The sequence below is a fragment of the Bolinopsis microptera genome, chromosome 3, assembly GCF_026151205.1.
Source record: "Bolinopsis microptera isolate Bmic1 chromosome 3, MBARI_Bmic_1.0, whole genome shotgun sequence".
NCBI lineage: Eukaryota > Metazoa > Ctenophora > Tentaculata > Lobata > Bolinopsidae > Bolinopsis > Bolinopsis microptera.
In genome coordinates, this window is record NC_087074.1 from 12,697,190 (window position 1) to 12,707,970 (window position 10,781).

The 10,781-nt window shown below is 41.9% G+C and overlaps 1 protein-coding gene and 1 long non-coding RNA gene across 2 annotated transcripts; both read left to right on the forward strand.

Annotated features, from left to right (window-relative positions):
* Positions 1–658: 658 nt before the first annotated feature.
* Positions 659–4,978, forward strand: LOC134813199 (uncharacterized protein K02A2.6-like). Its single transcript, XM_063820887.1, has one exon. It carries the CDS (start codon positions 659–661, stop codon positions 4,976–4,978), a length of 4,320 nt encoding a protein of 1,439 aa, XP_063676957.1.
* A 4,013-nt stretch (positions 4,979–8,991) lies between these two features.
* Positions 8,992–9,732, forward strand: LOC134813549 (uncharacterized). The gene is made up of 2 exons (XR_010160033.1): positions 8,992–9,245; positions 9,531–9,732. It is a non-coding gene; the product is annotated as an uncharacterized LOC134813549 (long non-coding RNA).
* The last annotated feature ends 1,049 nt before the right edge of the window (positions 9,733–10,781 follow it).

Below are 10,781 nucleotides of genomic sequence, written 5' to 3' on the forward strand. Positions count from 1 at the left end.
ATGAATCATGCAATCTGGATGAGTTTCCTGTTCGATTTACTTATTACAACATTACAGACCTATGCCTTCAATGTAGTTTTCATTTTTTGCCGCACATTATTCCAGCAGACCAGCAATCATTCTATTTAATTATGTTACATAACCTGATATCAGGCCCTAGATCTGTTTTCAATCGCAACCATACAGTCGAAAGATGAGAATCGCTGTTTTTTAGAACATTCCTTTGACAATCCATAAGCGTGATTTTAAGTCGTTTCTTTTCAACGCAAGAATAGCAACCACATTGGGACATCTTTTCGTCAGTTATTCCACACTTCACAGTTTACACTGCTTTGTGAAAATATCTGTCACTGCCAATATTTCAACAGTTGGATTGAACAAGAACAACAAACACACTTTTATAGCAGCTGAACAGATCAAGTTGCCAACTGAGTGTGTCACAAACACCAGCTTACAGTTTGAATAGATGTCGAAAATCCAAATAATATCCCACGTTCTAAATCATACAAATTCTAATCTATCTTGTTATATATTCTAGTAATTTATTGTATGATTAACCGATATACTATTCAGGATGACTACCTGGGTTTTGGTTTTGGTTTTGGTTTAGCTTTTAGCTTTTAGTCTTGCGTTTACCTTGTCACAACGATTCATAACAATGGCGACGAGTCTGGTTTCGAACTTACGCTTATCCAAGGAAACTGATTGTGTCAGAGAGTGGCTGGAAATCTTTGAAAACGCCGCTTCTGTGTTCATTTTCGCACACGCAGATAAGTTACCAGATGACGCAAACGAGAAAACTGCTAAAAAAGCAGAACTCATGAGAACACTGTTAACAGTCAATCTGGGGCCTGACGCGTTGAAGAAGTTGCGTGCATTTACATTTCCAGCTGAAATTAAAGACACTGACTACGCTACCCTGAGAAAAACTCTTGTTGATCGGTTATCACCCAAAACGAACATTGTAGCTCAACAGCAGAAGTTTATGACTTTAAATCAGATTGCTGGTGAATCCTTATGTACTTTTATGTCACGATTGAAGGAAGCTGCTAATGTTTGTCAGTTCGGTGATTTGTTTGATTTAATGGTGCGTACACGTTTTGTGGCTGGACTATCCTCTGATAGGATACGTGCTGAACTCATATCAGAATCTGCTACCAATGACACGTCTGCCAGCCTGTTCGATAAAGCTCAGACGAAGGAGAACGCTCTGCAAAGTTCAATGTCAGCCACAACACACTATGTTCAAAAACCCGGGAAGTTTCAAAAACCTCAAAACTCTAAGTTCCATCAGAAGGCCGACCTTAGCATTGTTTGTTCACGTTGTACTGTTCGTGGTCATGTTGCGAAAAACTGCAAAGTTCGTTGCAGAAACTGTCGCAAACCCGGACATATCGCGAAGAACTGTCGTTCAGCTAAGAAGCAATCCCATTGTGTTGAAGGGATTGGTGATCATAATGATGGCAACGCTTGCGCTGCTGATTATGGGTACACACATCAAGAGTCGGAGAACACGTTGTACTGCGTGGAGACGGCTGATCCTGTCCAGGTTCCAGTACAGATTCCTGTTCCCGATGGTACTCTTCCTGCATCAGTTGTTAGTAATTTATCCAGTTGTATTGATTGTAATCAGAAACCATTTCTTAAAGTTAAGATTAATGATAAGATTTTGAAAATGGAGTTAGATACTGGTTCATCTTTAAGCTGTATAAGTAAGTCTGATTTTGCTAGACTAGGACTAACTGATTGCCAGATTGTTCCATGTTCCCAGAAATTGCGAGTAGCTAATTTTAATTGTGAAAGCATTGACTGCAAGGCCCTTGTAAACGTTGAATTTAGAGGCAAGAAATGGATTTTACCACTATATGTTGTCGATTGTCGGTTTCCCACACTCCTAGGTCGAGAGTGGATCATCCAGATGTTTGGTAAAGACTGGTTGGATCATATGATAGGACTTGTTGATGTTGAGCAATCTTACGCTGTCTCCAAGTTTCAGAGAGATGAATTTGTTAGTGAGATACTCCGCAGTCCTGTGTTCGATCCTGGTGTTGGAACTGTTAAAGGATTCGAAGCTTGTCTACAATTTAAGCCTGATGCGAGAGCAAAGTTTTGCAAGGCAAGGCAGGTCCCATTTGCCATCGTAGACAAGGTTGGGAAAGCCATAGACGAGTTAGTGAAGAATGGACAGCTGATTCCAACAGAGCACTCAGACTGGGCTTCACCCATAGTTCCTGTCATGAAAGCGGATGGTACGATTCGCATATGTGGTGACTACAAGACTACTGTAAATCCTAATCTCGACACAGCTATTTACCCACTTCCTACGATAGAAGATTGCTTGAGTAAGATTGTCGGAGGTAAACTGTTTACTAAGCTGGATATCAGAGCCGCTTATAATAGTTTAAAGTTAAGAGAATGTGACCAAAAGATTGTGACTTTGAACACACACAAAGGATTGTTCAGTCCTACTTCTCTACCATTCGGTATTTCATCTGCCGGACCGATATTTGAACGCAAGATTGATGATACCTTGAGAAAGACAGAGAACACGGCATGGCGTGTTGACGACATTCTAATAACAGGACCTGATGATGAGAGTCACATGAAGAACGTGAGAACGGTGATTACAGCACTAGAGAATGAAGGCTACAAATGCCGGCTAGACAAGTGTGTTTTCATGGAGCCTAAGGTGACATTTCTTGGCCATGAAGTATCTGCTGACGGGATAAGACCGCTGAGTTCGAAAGTTGAAACGATAGTGAGAGCACCGTATCCTACTACTAGAGCGGAGATGATATCATTTCTTGGTGGTGCACAGTACTATTCACGTTTTATTCCAAACATGTCAACAGTTGTTGAACCACTTAACCGTTTAAGACCCGCTGACAGTATTTTCCACTTTGGAGATAGAGAAAAGAGAGCTTTTGATGAGTTAAAAGCGCTGTTATCGTCTGACTTGGTTCTAACAGTCTACAACCCTGAGCTGGAGTTAAAGCTTGACACGGACGCTTCATCCGTTGGTTTAGGAGCTGTTATGTCACATATTGATGAAAATGGGACAGAGCGACCGATCGAGTATATATCTCGAACACTGACGAAATCTGAGAGAAACTATTCCATGATAGAAAAAGAAGCATTGGCAATAGTTTGGGCGACTAAGAGACTGCACCGTTATCTTTTTGGACGACCATTTACCCTAGTTACAGACCACAAGCCGCTGGAATCTATCTTTCACCCTAGTCGTGGGATTCCTAGCATGGTGGCAGGTCGTTTACAACGATGGTCATTGTTCCTTAGCGGTTACACTTACAAGATCCAGTTTCGACCCACTGGTAAACATTGTAATGCTGATCTATGTTCCCGTTTTCCACTGCCTTTAGACACATCGGCAGAGACGAGAGAGTTTGATGACGAGTTAACAGAGGAGTTTGAAATGAAACCTCTAGATACTGTTTTCAGCGTGCACTACTTCGGTGATGACAAACCTTTGATTGACGCTGAGTTAATAGCTAGTCACACAAGAAGAGACAAGACACTTGGTCGAGTGTTACAGTTTGTTAAAGACGGCTGGAACGAGAAACCCCCTGTTGATGTCGAGCTGAAACCGTTTTACACACGTCGAAACGAGTTGTCAGTAGACCAGAACTGTATTGTCTGGGGATCTCGAGTTGTTATTCCAGAGAGTATGAGAAAGAGCGTGCTTTCAATGCTTCATGCAACACACATGGGCATTTCACAGACCAAAGCACTAGCGAGAGGCTATGTTTATTGGCCAAACATGGATGCTGAGATCGAGAAAATGGTTAAACTATGTGAACCATGTCAACTAAACCAGAAGAAACCCGCTAGATCTACACCACACCCATGGGCTAAAACTATGGAGGCTTGGGAGCGGATTCATCTAGATTTCTGTGGACCCTTTCTTGGATCTATGTGGCTGATAGTTATCTGTTCGTATTCAAAATGGTTAGAAGTTGTTAGAATGACGAACATTACAAGTAAGAGAGTGATTCAAGAGTTACGAGACATCTTTAGCCGTTGGGGACTACCCAAGATACTAGTATCAGACAATGGATCGAGTTTAACTTCAGAAGAGTTTAAAGTATTCACGAATAATAACCAGATTCGACACGTGCTTATTCCTGCTTACTCACCTGCAAGTAATGGACAAGCAGAAGTTGCAGTCGGACTGTTTAAAAGAGCTATGAAACGGATGATCTTGAAAAACCCTGACGTTATGTGTAACCTGGCTGATTGGCTGCTAAACTACCGCAACACACCACACACCACTACCGGAGTAGAGCCTGCAGTTGCGATGATGAAACGACGGACGAGAAACGCCTTGAGTTTTCTACACCCGAGTTCGAGTAGTAAGTTTGCCAAAGTTGCTTTAAACGATCAGAACACGATTGCTGAATCGAGACTTCGTGATCTGAAGATTGATGACACTATATCGTTCTATGATGAGAACAAGAAGTGCTGGAGAAACGGTGTTATCGAGGGTAAGGAAGGTACCAAAGTGCTACTGATCAAGACACCTGATGGAGTCTACCGCAAGCATTTGGACCAGGTAATCAAGAGATCTGTTGTGTCAGAACCGTTGCAACAAACAGATCCGGATACACCACGAGTTGAGCTGGAGATAAGAGATGAGCAGAGTTCTACAGCTACTGATGGTGATTTAGAGAAGACAGCTAGCTTACCTGAGAGTACAAAGCCGGAAACTTCGATTATAGTTGGTAATAATCCAAATCTACCCGCCGAGCCTGACCATAAGGCAGCCGTTGAACATATAATCACTGCACAACCTGTACTTAAACCACGTGAGCTTGCCATAGAAATTAACCGTAGCACTATGAAACCTAACATTGTTAGAGAGCATGAATTGCAACAACCTAATTTGCTTCTGCCAGCAAACTTTGCACGTGATAGTAAACCACCAGACAGGCTAAGTTACCGCAAACTGGGAGGAACATAAAACACGTTTCATTATCACATTTTATGACAGTTGTTTTATTTTGAATGTGTAAATCTAACCACACATAAATCCAGTTAAATTATCCAGATCAAACATAAAGTTATAAATATTCCCTGTCACGTTTAAGTTTTGAAGAATAACACGTTATTTTTTGTTTTAAACGGAATGCGCTAAGTTTTAAATCGTGTAGCGAGCGCAACACGCTTCAATATTTTCACGTGAGTTCACTTAACAATTTTGTAGATTTCATTTTGACCACGTTTTCAAACATTTTAAATTTTGTACGATTGATTTATATCACATTTTTTTACGAATTCAGTTAAATTATTAAATCTATATTGTTTTTAACACTTTTTAGTTGAACGGGATGTTATATATTCTAGTAATTTATTGTATGATTAACCGATATACTATTCAGGATGACTACCTGGGTTTTGGTTTTGGTTTTGGTTTAGCTTTTAGCTTTTAGTCTTGCGTTTACCTTGTCACAACGATTCATAACATATCTCAAAGGAAGTTTGTAATGATTTAATTTAGCAGTAAAACAGCAAAATTTTGAGCTGAGCAGTGGTAGCCATAAAACTGAATTTCGGTATACCTAATACTACATTTCTGATAGCCGATACTCCGATAGGCTCCTACCTATTTTCAGTTTTGTTATGTTACCACTTCATAGTCCAGTAAACGACCGGGGGTAGGATTTGGCCGGGGCCGGGGCCGGGGCCGGGAATGTCCAAATTTTGCCGGGGCCGGGAATTGGCCGTTCTGGAATTTGGCCGGGGCCGGGCCGTGAATTTAATAAATCCATGGCCAAGTTAGAACTTTTCAGGACTTAGGATCTGAACTTATTTTTACATGACAATATAATGTTCGTTTTTAATGTAATTTTAAGACTTATATGAAAGTTTAGGCGTTTCGATCAAAAATTCGGCAAAATGAAATCGGCCGGGGCCGGGGCCGGGAAGAAATAGCTCCCCCGGTGCCGGGATTTCACGGCGCCGGGAATCCCGGTCGATTACTGCTTCATACACATGACACAGTGATTACAAATATATTTAAAATGTAGTTGGAGGACTTCGCCGCTTCGACGCGCCGCGCGAACTAGCATTCTTGCTTCCGGTTTCACTAATTCACTTGCCATGGATTATAGGAAAAACGCGCTCGTTTGTATTTCGCATTGGATATAAAGATGACCAATGATATTGCAGTGTTTAAGTCACGTGCGCGTGATATGGAGCGCTTGCGTGTGCTAGCTTGAGATCAGATACAAGCTTTTGTTCCTGACTCTTTCTCACTCGCTCTCTGCATTATATTATTATACCTTCTGATAAACCTATCGCTTGCAGTTTGTTGAATATCTCTGTCATCTGTCATTTGCCTTAAAGTGATACCCTTCTCGTACGCTTTTGTTATTGTTATGGTTTCAATGTCATGAGAGCTACATACATCCAAGAAAAATGTATGATTTTGGCACTTTTTTATGTGGCACTGTCCACTGTTTGTATTTTGCATTGTCGCCACGGTTGCAATCATGGAGTTACTGGGCCGCGCTCAGCCTGTCATTCCGCCTAATCTCTATTAACAACATTAAAGCCTGGGGTCCTCAGGTAATCATGGAGATGCCGCTACTTCCATACCCAACTTTGCCAAAATGGTCTTGTCTATAACTTCTGCCTAAATAATGAATGCAAGCTCATACATATTCGAGAATTTAGCAACCAGCCCGCTCCACACTCCCTTCTTTATTCTGACTGAGACTCATCTGAAGCCATACCATGTTGAAGCGGAGACGTGTATCCCTGGCTACAGTACCATCAGAGCTGATCAAGACAAACGTGCTCAAGGCGGTGTAGCTATATACCTACACCACTCTTTACCTGCTGACACGATAAAAGTGTACTCTAACTCCTATTGTTAAGTTGCAATGGTTCACATCGCTAGCAGTAACTTTCTCCTTGTTGGCGTGTACCGCCCTCCACAGGCACCAGTCAACAAGTTTGATGACTGTTTGTGTGTGATTCATGACTTTATAGACCACCTCCCTGGCTCTCCTGAACTCTACATTCAACATTGCAGGCGACTTTAATTTGCCGTTTGTAGACTGGTCCAGTAAGTCTATCAAACCAAACTCAAGCACGGCTTCCGACACGAACTCGGGACTAGCCTTTATGGAGTTCATATCTTCAAACACTGGGAGACTTTGGGACCGGAAACTGATCCGGCCCCCAAAGAGGGGTCAGATCACGTCACCAATTAGTGACGTATAATTAGTGATGTGATCCATGGATTGAATTTAATTGACATAGAAATGGGCTAGATCTGGGGTAGAGTTCACATGTCAATTCTGTGAATCATAGCTGTACATTAAGAAGTAAACATGATCTGACTGCTCCTATAGCAGCTAGTCGACGAACCCACTAGGAAGGACCAAAACATCCTTGACGTGATCCTCTCCAACAATATCGATTTAATCCACGGTTTATCAGTGTCAAAGACGGAGAAATCAGACCACGTCATAGTGACCTGTAGTCTGTACTTTCCTCCACCCGCAGTTCCTACTTGAGCAACCAGCAAGGAAACAGTACAGCGCCCTGTCACAGCACTTGATGACATCAACTTCAATGCTGCTGACTGGGCCTTGATCAACAAGGAACTCACTACTGTAGACTGGTCGACAGTAACCAACCCTTCAACTAACCAAGATGCTGCATGGGACATGTTTGAAGGGATCCTTGTGCAGATCTGCAAGAAACACGCACCTCCCTCCCTCCCTCCCTCCCTCCCTCCCTCCCTCCCTCCCTCCCTCCCTCCCTCCCTCCCTCCCTCCCGCCCTCCATCCCTCCCTCCCTCCCTCCCCCCCTCCCTCCCTCCCTCCCTCCCTCCCGCCCTCCCTCCCTCCCGCCCTCCCTCCATCCCTCCATCCCTCCCTCCCTCCCTCCCTCCCTCCCTCCCTCCCTCCCTCCCTCCCTCCCTCCCTCCTTCCCTCCCTCCCTCTAGTTCCATGATCGGGACGCATTTGGAGATGTATCTCTAGGATAATCTTGGTTTAAGCTTTTTGATGTGTAATACATAGATTCGGGTGTAGGAACCGAGGCTCCTATTTGTTCTTTTAGAGCTCCACATTTGGAATTATAAATTTGAGTGTATCAGTGTAGTTGTTTGGCGTCAGCTAGACTGGCATAAGTGGTCCGCACCCGACTAACAGCCAGCGCTCTGATTGGTCAGCGTGACTGCTATTCTATAGCTTATTGGCCAGCTTGCGTGTCACGTGGTACCCTACAAACGTGTGTTCAAGTTAATTTGCAGTAGAAATTCAACTGGGATGTTCGGTTTATTATTCTTTGTTACTCCCTGTTGGCATTCTTTAGCGCTGAATGACATCAAGACCTAAATACCTTAGGTTCTTAACTCGACTCAGGATTGTTGTATCATGTTATATACACATAATATAGCAATGGCCAATTGGCTGACTATAAGGTCATGGCCTGAACAAACAATTTTTTTAAAATAGTCAAGTGATGCTAAAGCAGAGCACAAATGTGTAATAAGTTAATAGATTATAATATTATATCATGTTATTGATTTTCTGACTGGTTTTTTTCAACTGGTTGCCGGGGTAATTTCATTGGATCCTCCTGCCCGGACAGTAATAATGTCATGTTGCAGGTTTGTTACTATTCATGATATAAGAGTCAATTTTGTTTTGAGCCTACCGTGATCTTCATTAAATCTGCTACATTGATACCCAGTGTTATAACAGGTAGTAGATAAGCTTACTGATTGTTCTACTATAGTAACTAGTAACTAGTAACTAATAACTAGTAACTAGTACCTTATGTTAAACTTAATATCATAACTTAAAACAATTATTGTTCCGGACGATAGTGATATTGCGGGGTGTAACAAGTTTACAGTTATAACCTCACTTTATTAATAATTGTTTGGTGTAATAATTGTTTTGTTAAATTAATGATTGTTTGGTGTATTTCTCTAACCAATATAATGGTCAGGCATGTACGGAGACCTCCCTGCTAGCTCCAGCTCCTACGAGGACCTAATCCTTCTGATAGAGAAACTGATAGAACTCCTCTGTCCTGGTCTTCCGCTGGTCAAGACCAGTTTGTACGAGCTGGAGCTCTTGTTCCATCCCTGGGTGGAAAGTTGGTACGCTAGTCCAGACCATGGAACATCAACGTCCTGCTGTTATTCAGAGCACTGATGTGGCTGGACGGAAATCCAGCCTCTAAAATTAGACTTGTTCTTCCCGGTATGTGGTGTTTGTGGGAAGAGTGCCGTTAATAAAAAATAATCTTCTTTTCCTGTAGCTTATATAATATCCTAATCTTGAACCCGTCTCTGATCCTGATCTAATACTGCAGTAATTATAGTGAGTAAGATAGAAGTAGTTAATAAACTTCTCCAAAAACGGTTGACAGGTCGAGTCGTGGCTAAGTAATGAACGAATGAGAGCTCATTTTTGTCACGTGACAGCACTACTATAAAATATCCCTTATTATATATTCCCTACTCTGTGATCACCCTCCCCCCTCAGATATTCAAGAAGAGGAAGGAGAGAAGGAGGAACCACACAAAGGAATGTACAACGTGTCAGTAGGAGACCTCATCACCCAAATCTACGCCGCCTCCGGGCAACTACTGGACCTCAACTACCGGGCTGGCCGGCTCTATCATACCTCACCTACCGGGCTAAAACACGGGTCTTCATAGTGATATGACTTTGATTTCGAATAGACTGATATTTATTAACATTTTTGGTTAGGTTCATGGTTAGGACATTGGACAGTTGTTATTTTTTACTTAGTTTGGTAATGTTATAATAATCTTGATGTCAACTGTTTTATAGCGTAAATATTCTGTTCTTCTAACAGCACCGTTATAAAAGTGTTTTAATCCTTCAAACATATGTAGCTGATAGTGATATAATAACATATTGTAAAATTATTGAAATGTGACGTGCTCTGGTATATAATATATCGACTATTATGGTACAATCTAGGTAGATAAGAATCTGGTAGAATGTAGAATTTGGATCTATTTAACAGTTGGAGGCACGTTTAAGAGGCAAATCGATCTCAATTTCAATTGCCCTTTCAGAAATCTCACCGTTGATAAACAGAGCTACAAATCTAAACAATTGTGAGATTTATCCTTGGTTATGGCCGTGTAACAACTTCAAATCGTGGTATCTGTTTGCGATGCAAAACTGAAAACAAACCTTAAATGAAATTGAATCAATGATCAAACAAACCTTAAATGAAATTGAATCAAAACTTGCAGGAATAATTTTATTGCATGTTTGATGTTATTGATAATTCGTGAATTCATGCAACCTTAATTGACGTTGTCAATTCATGGCAGCTCGGCGCGGCACAGTAGCGCATCTCGCCGATCTAGCCGATCTGTCGCTGTGAGAAGCCTTATTAAGTGCGCGGCGCGGCACAGTAACGCATCGCGCTACAAATGCAACCTTATTTAGTGCCTAAAATTCAATCAGCTAATTACAGGCCATGCGTTTCATAAACCATATTATGGCCCATTTCGGTCACAAATCAAAGCTTAAATTGAGTTTATTGCACGCGCGGTGAACAAATTGTGTAAAAACAACTATGCTGTCACAAATAATGCGCGCTATAGAGGTGACCAATGAAATCACGGCATTAAAAACACGTGATAGCGCGCTGGCGAGTGAATTAGTAAAATCCTCTTGCTTCGAACGTCGTCGATCGTTGCTCTGCTTCGCAAAGCAACGATCTCGATGGATTGACATCGTCAATCAAGAATT

Bases quoted from the DNA above. Each gene is read 5' to 3' on its own strand.
- LOC134813199 (XM_063820887.1), top strand. From the start codon at position 659: ATGGCGACGAGTCTGGTTTCGAACTTACGCTTATCCAAGGAAACTGAT.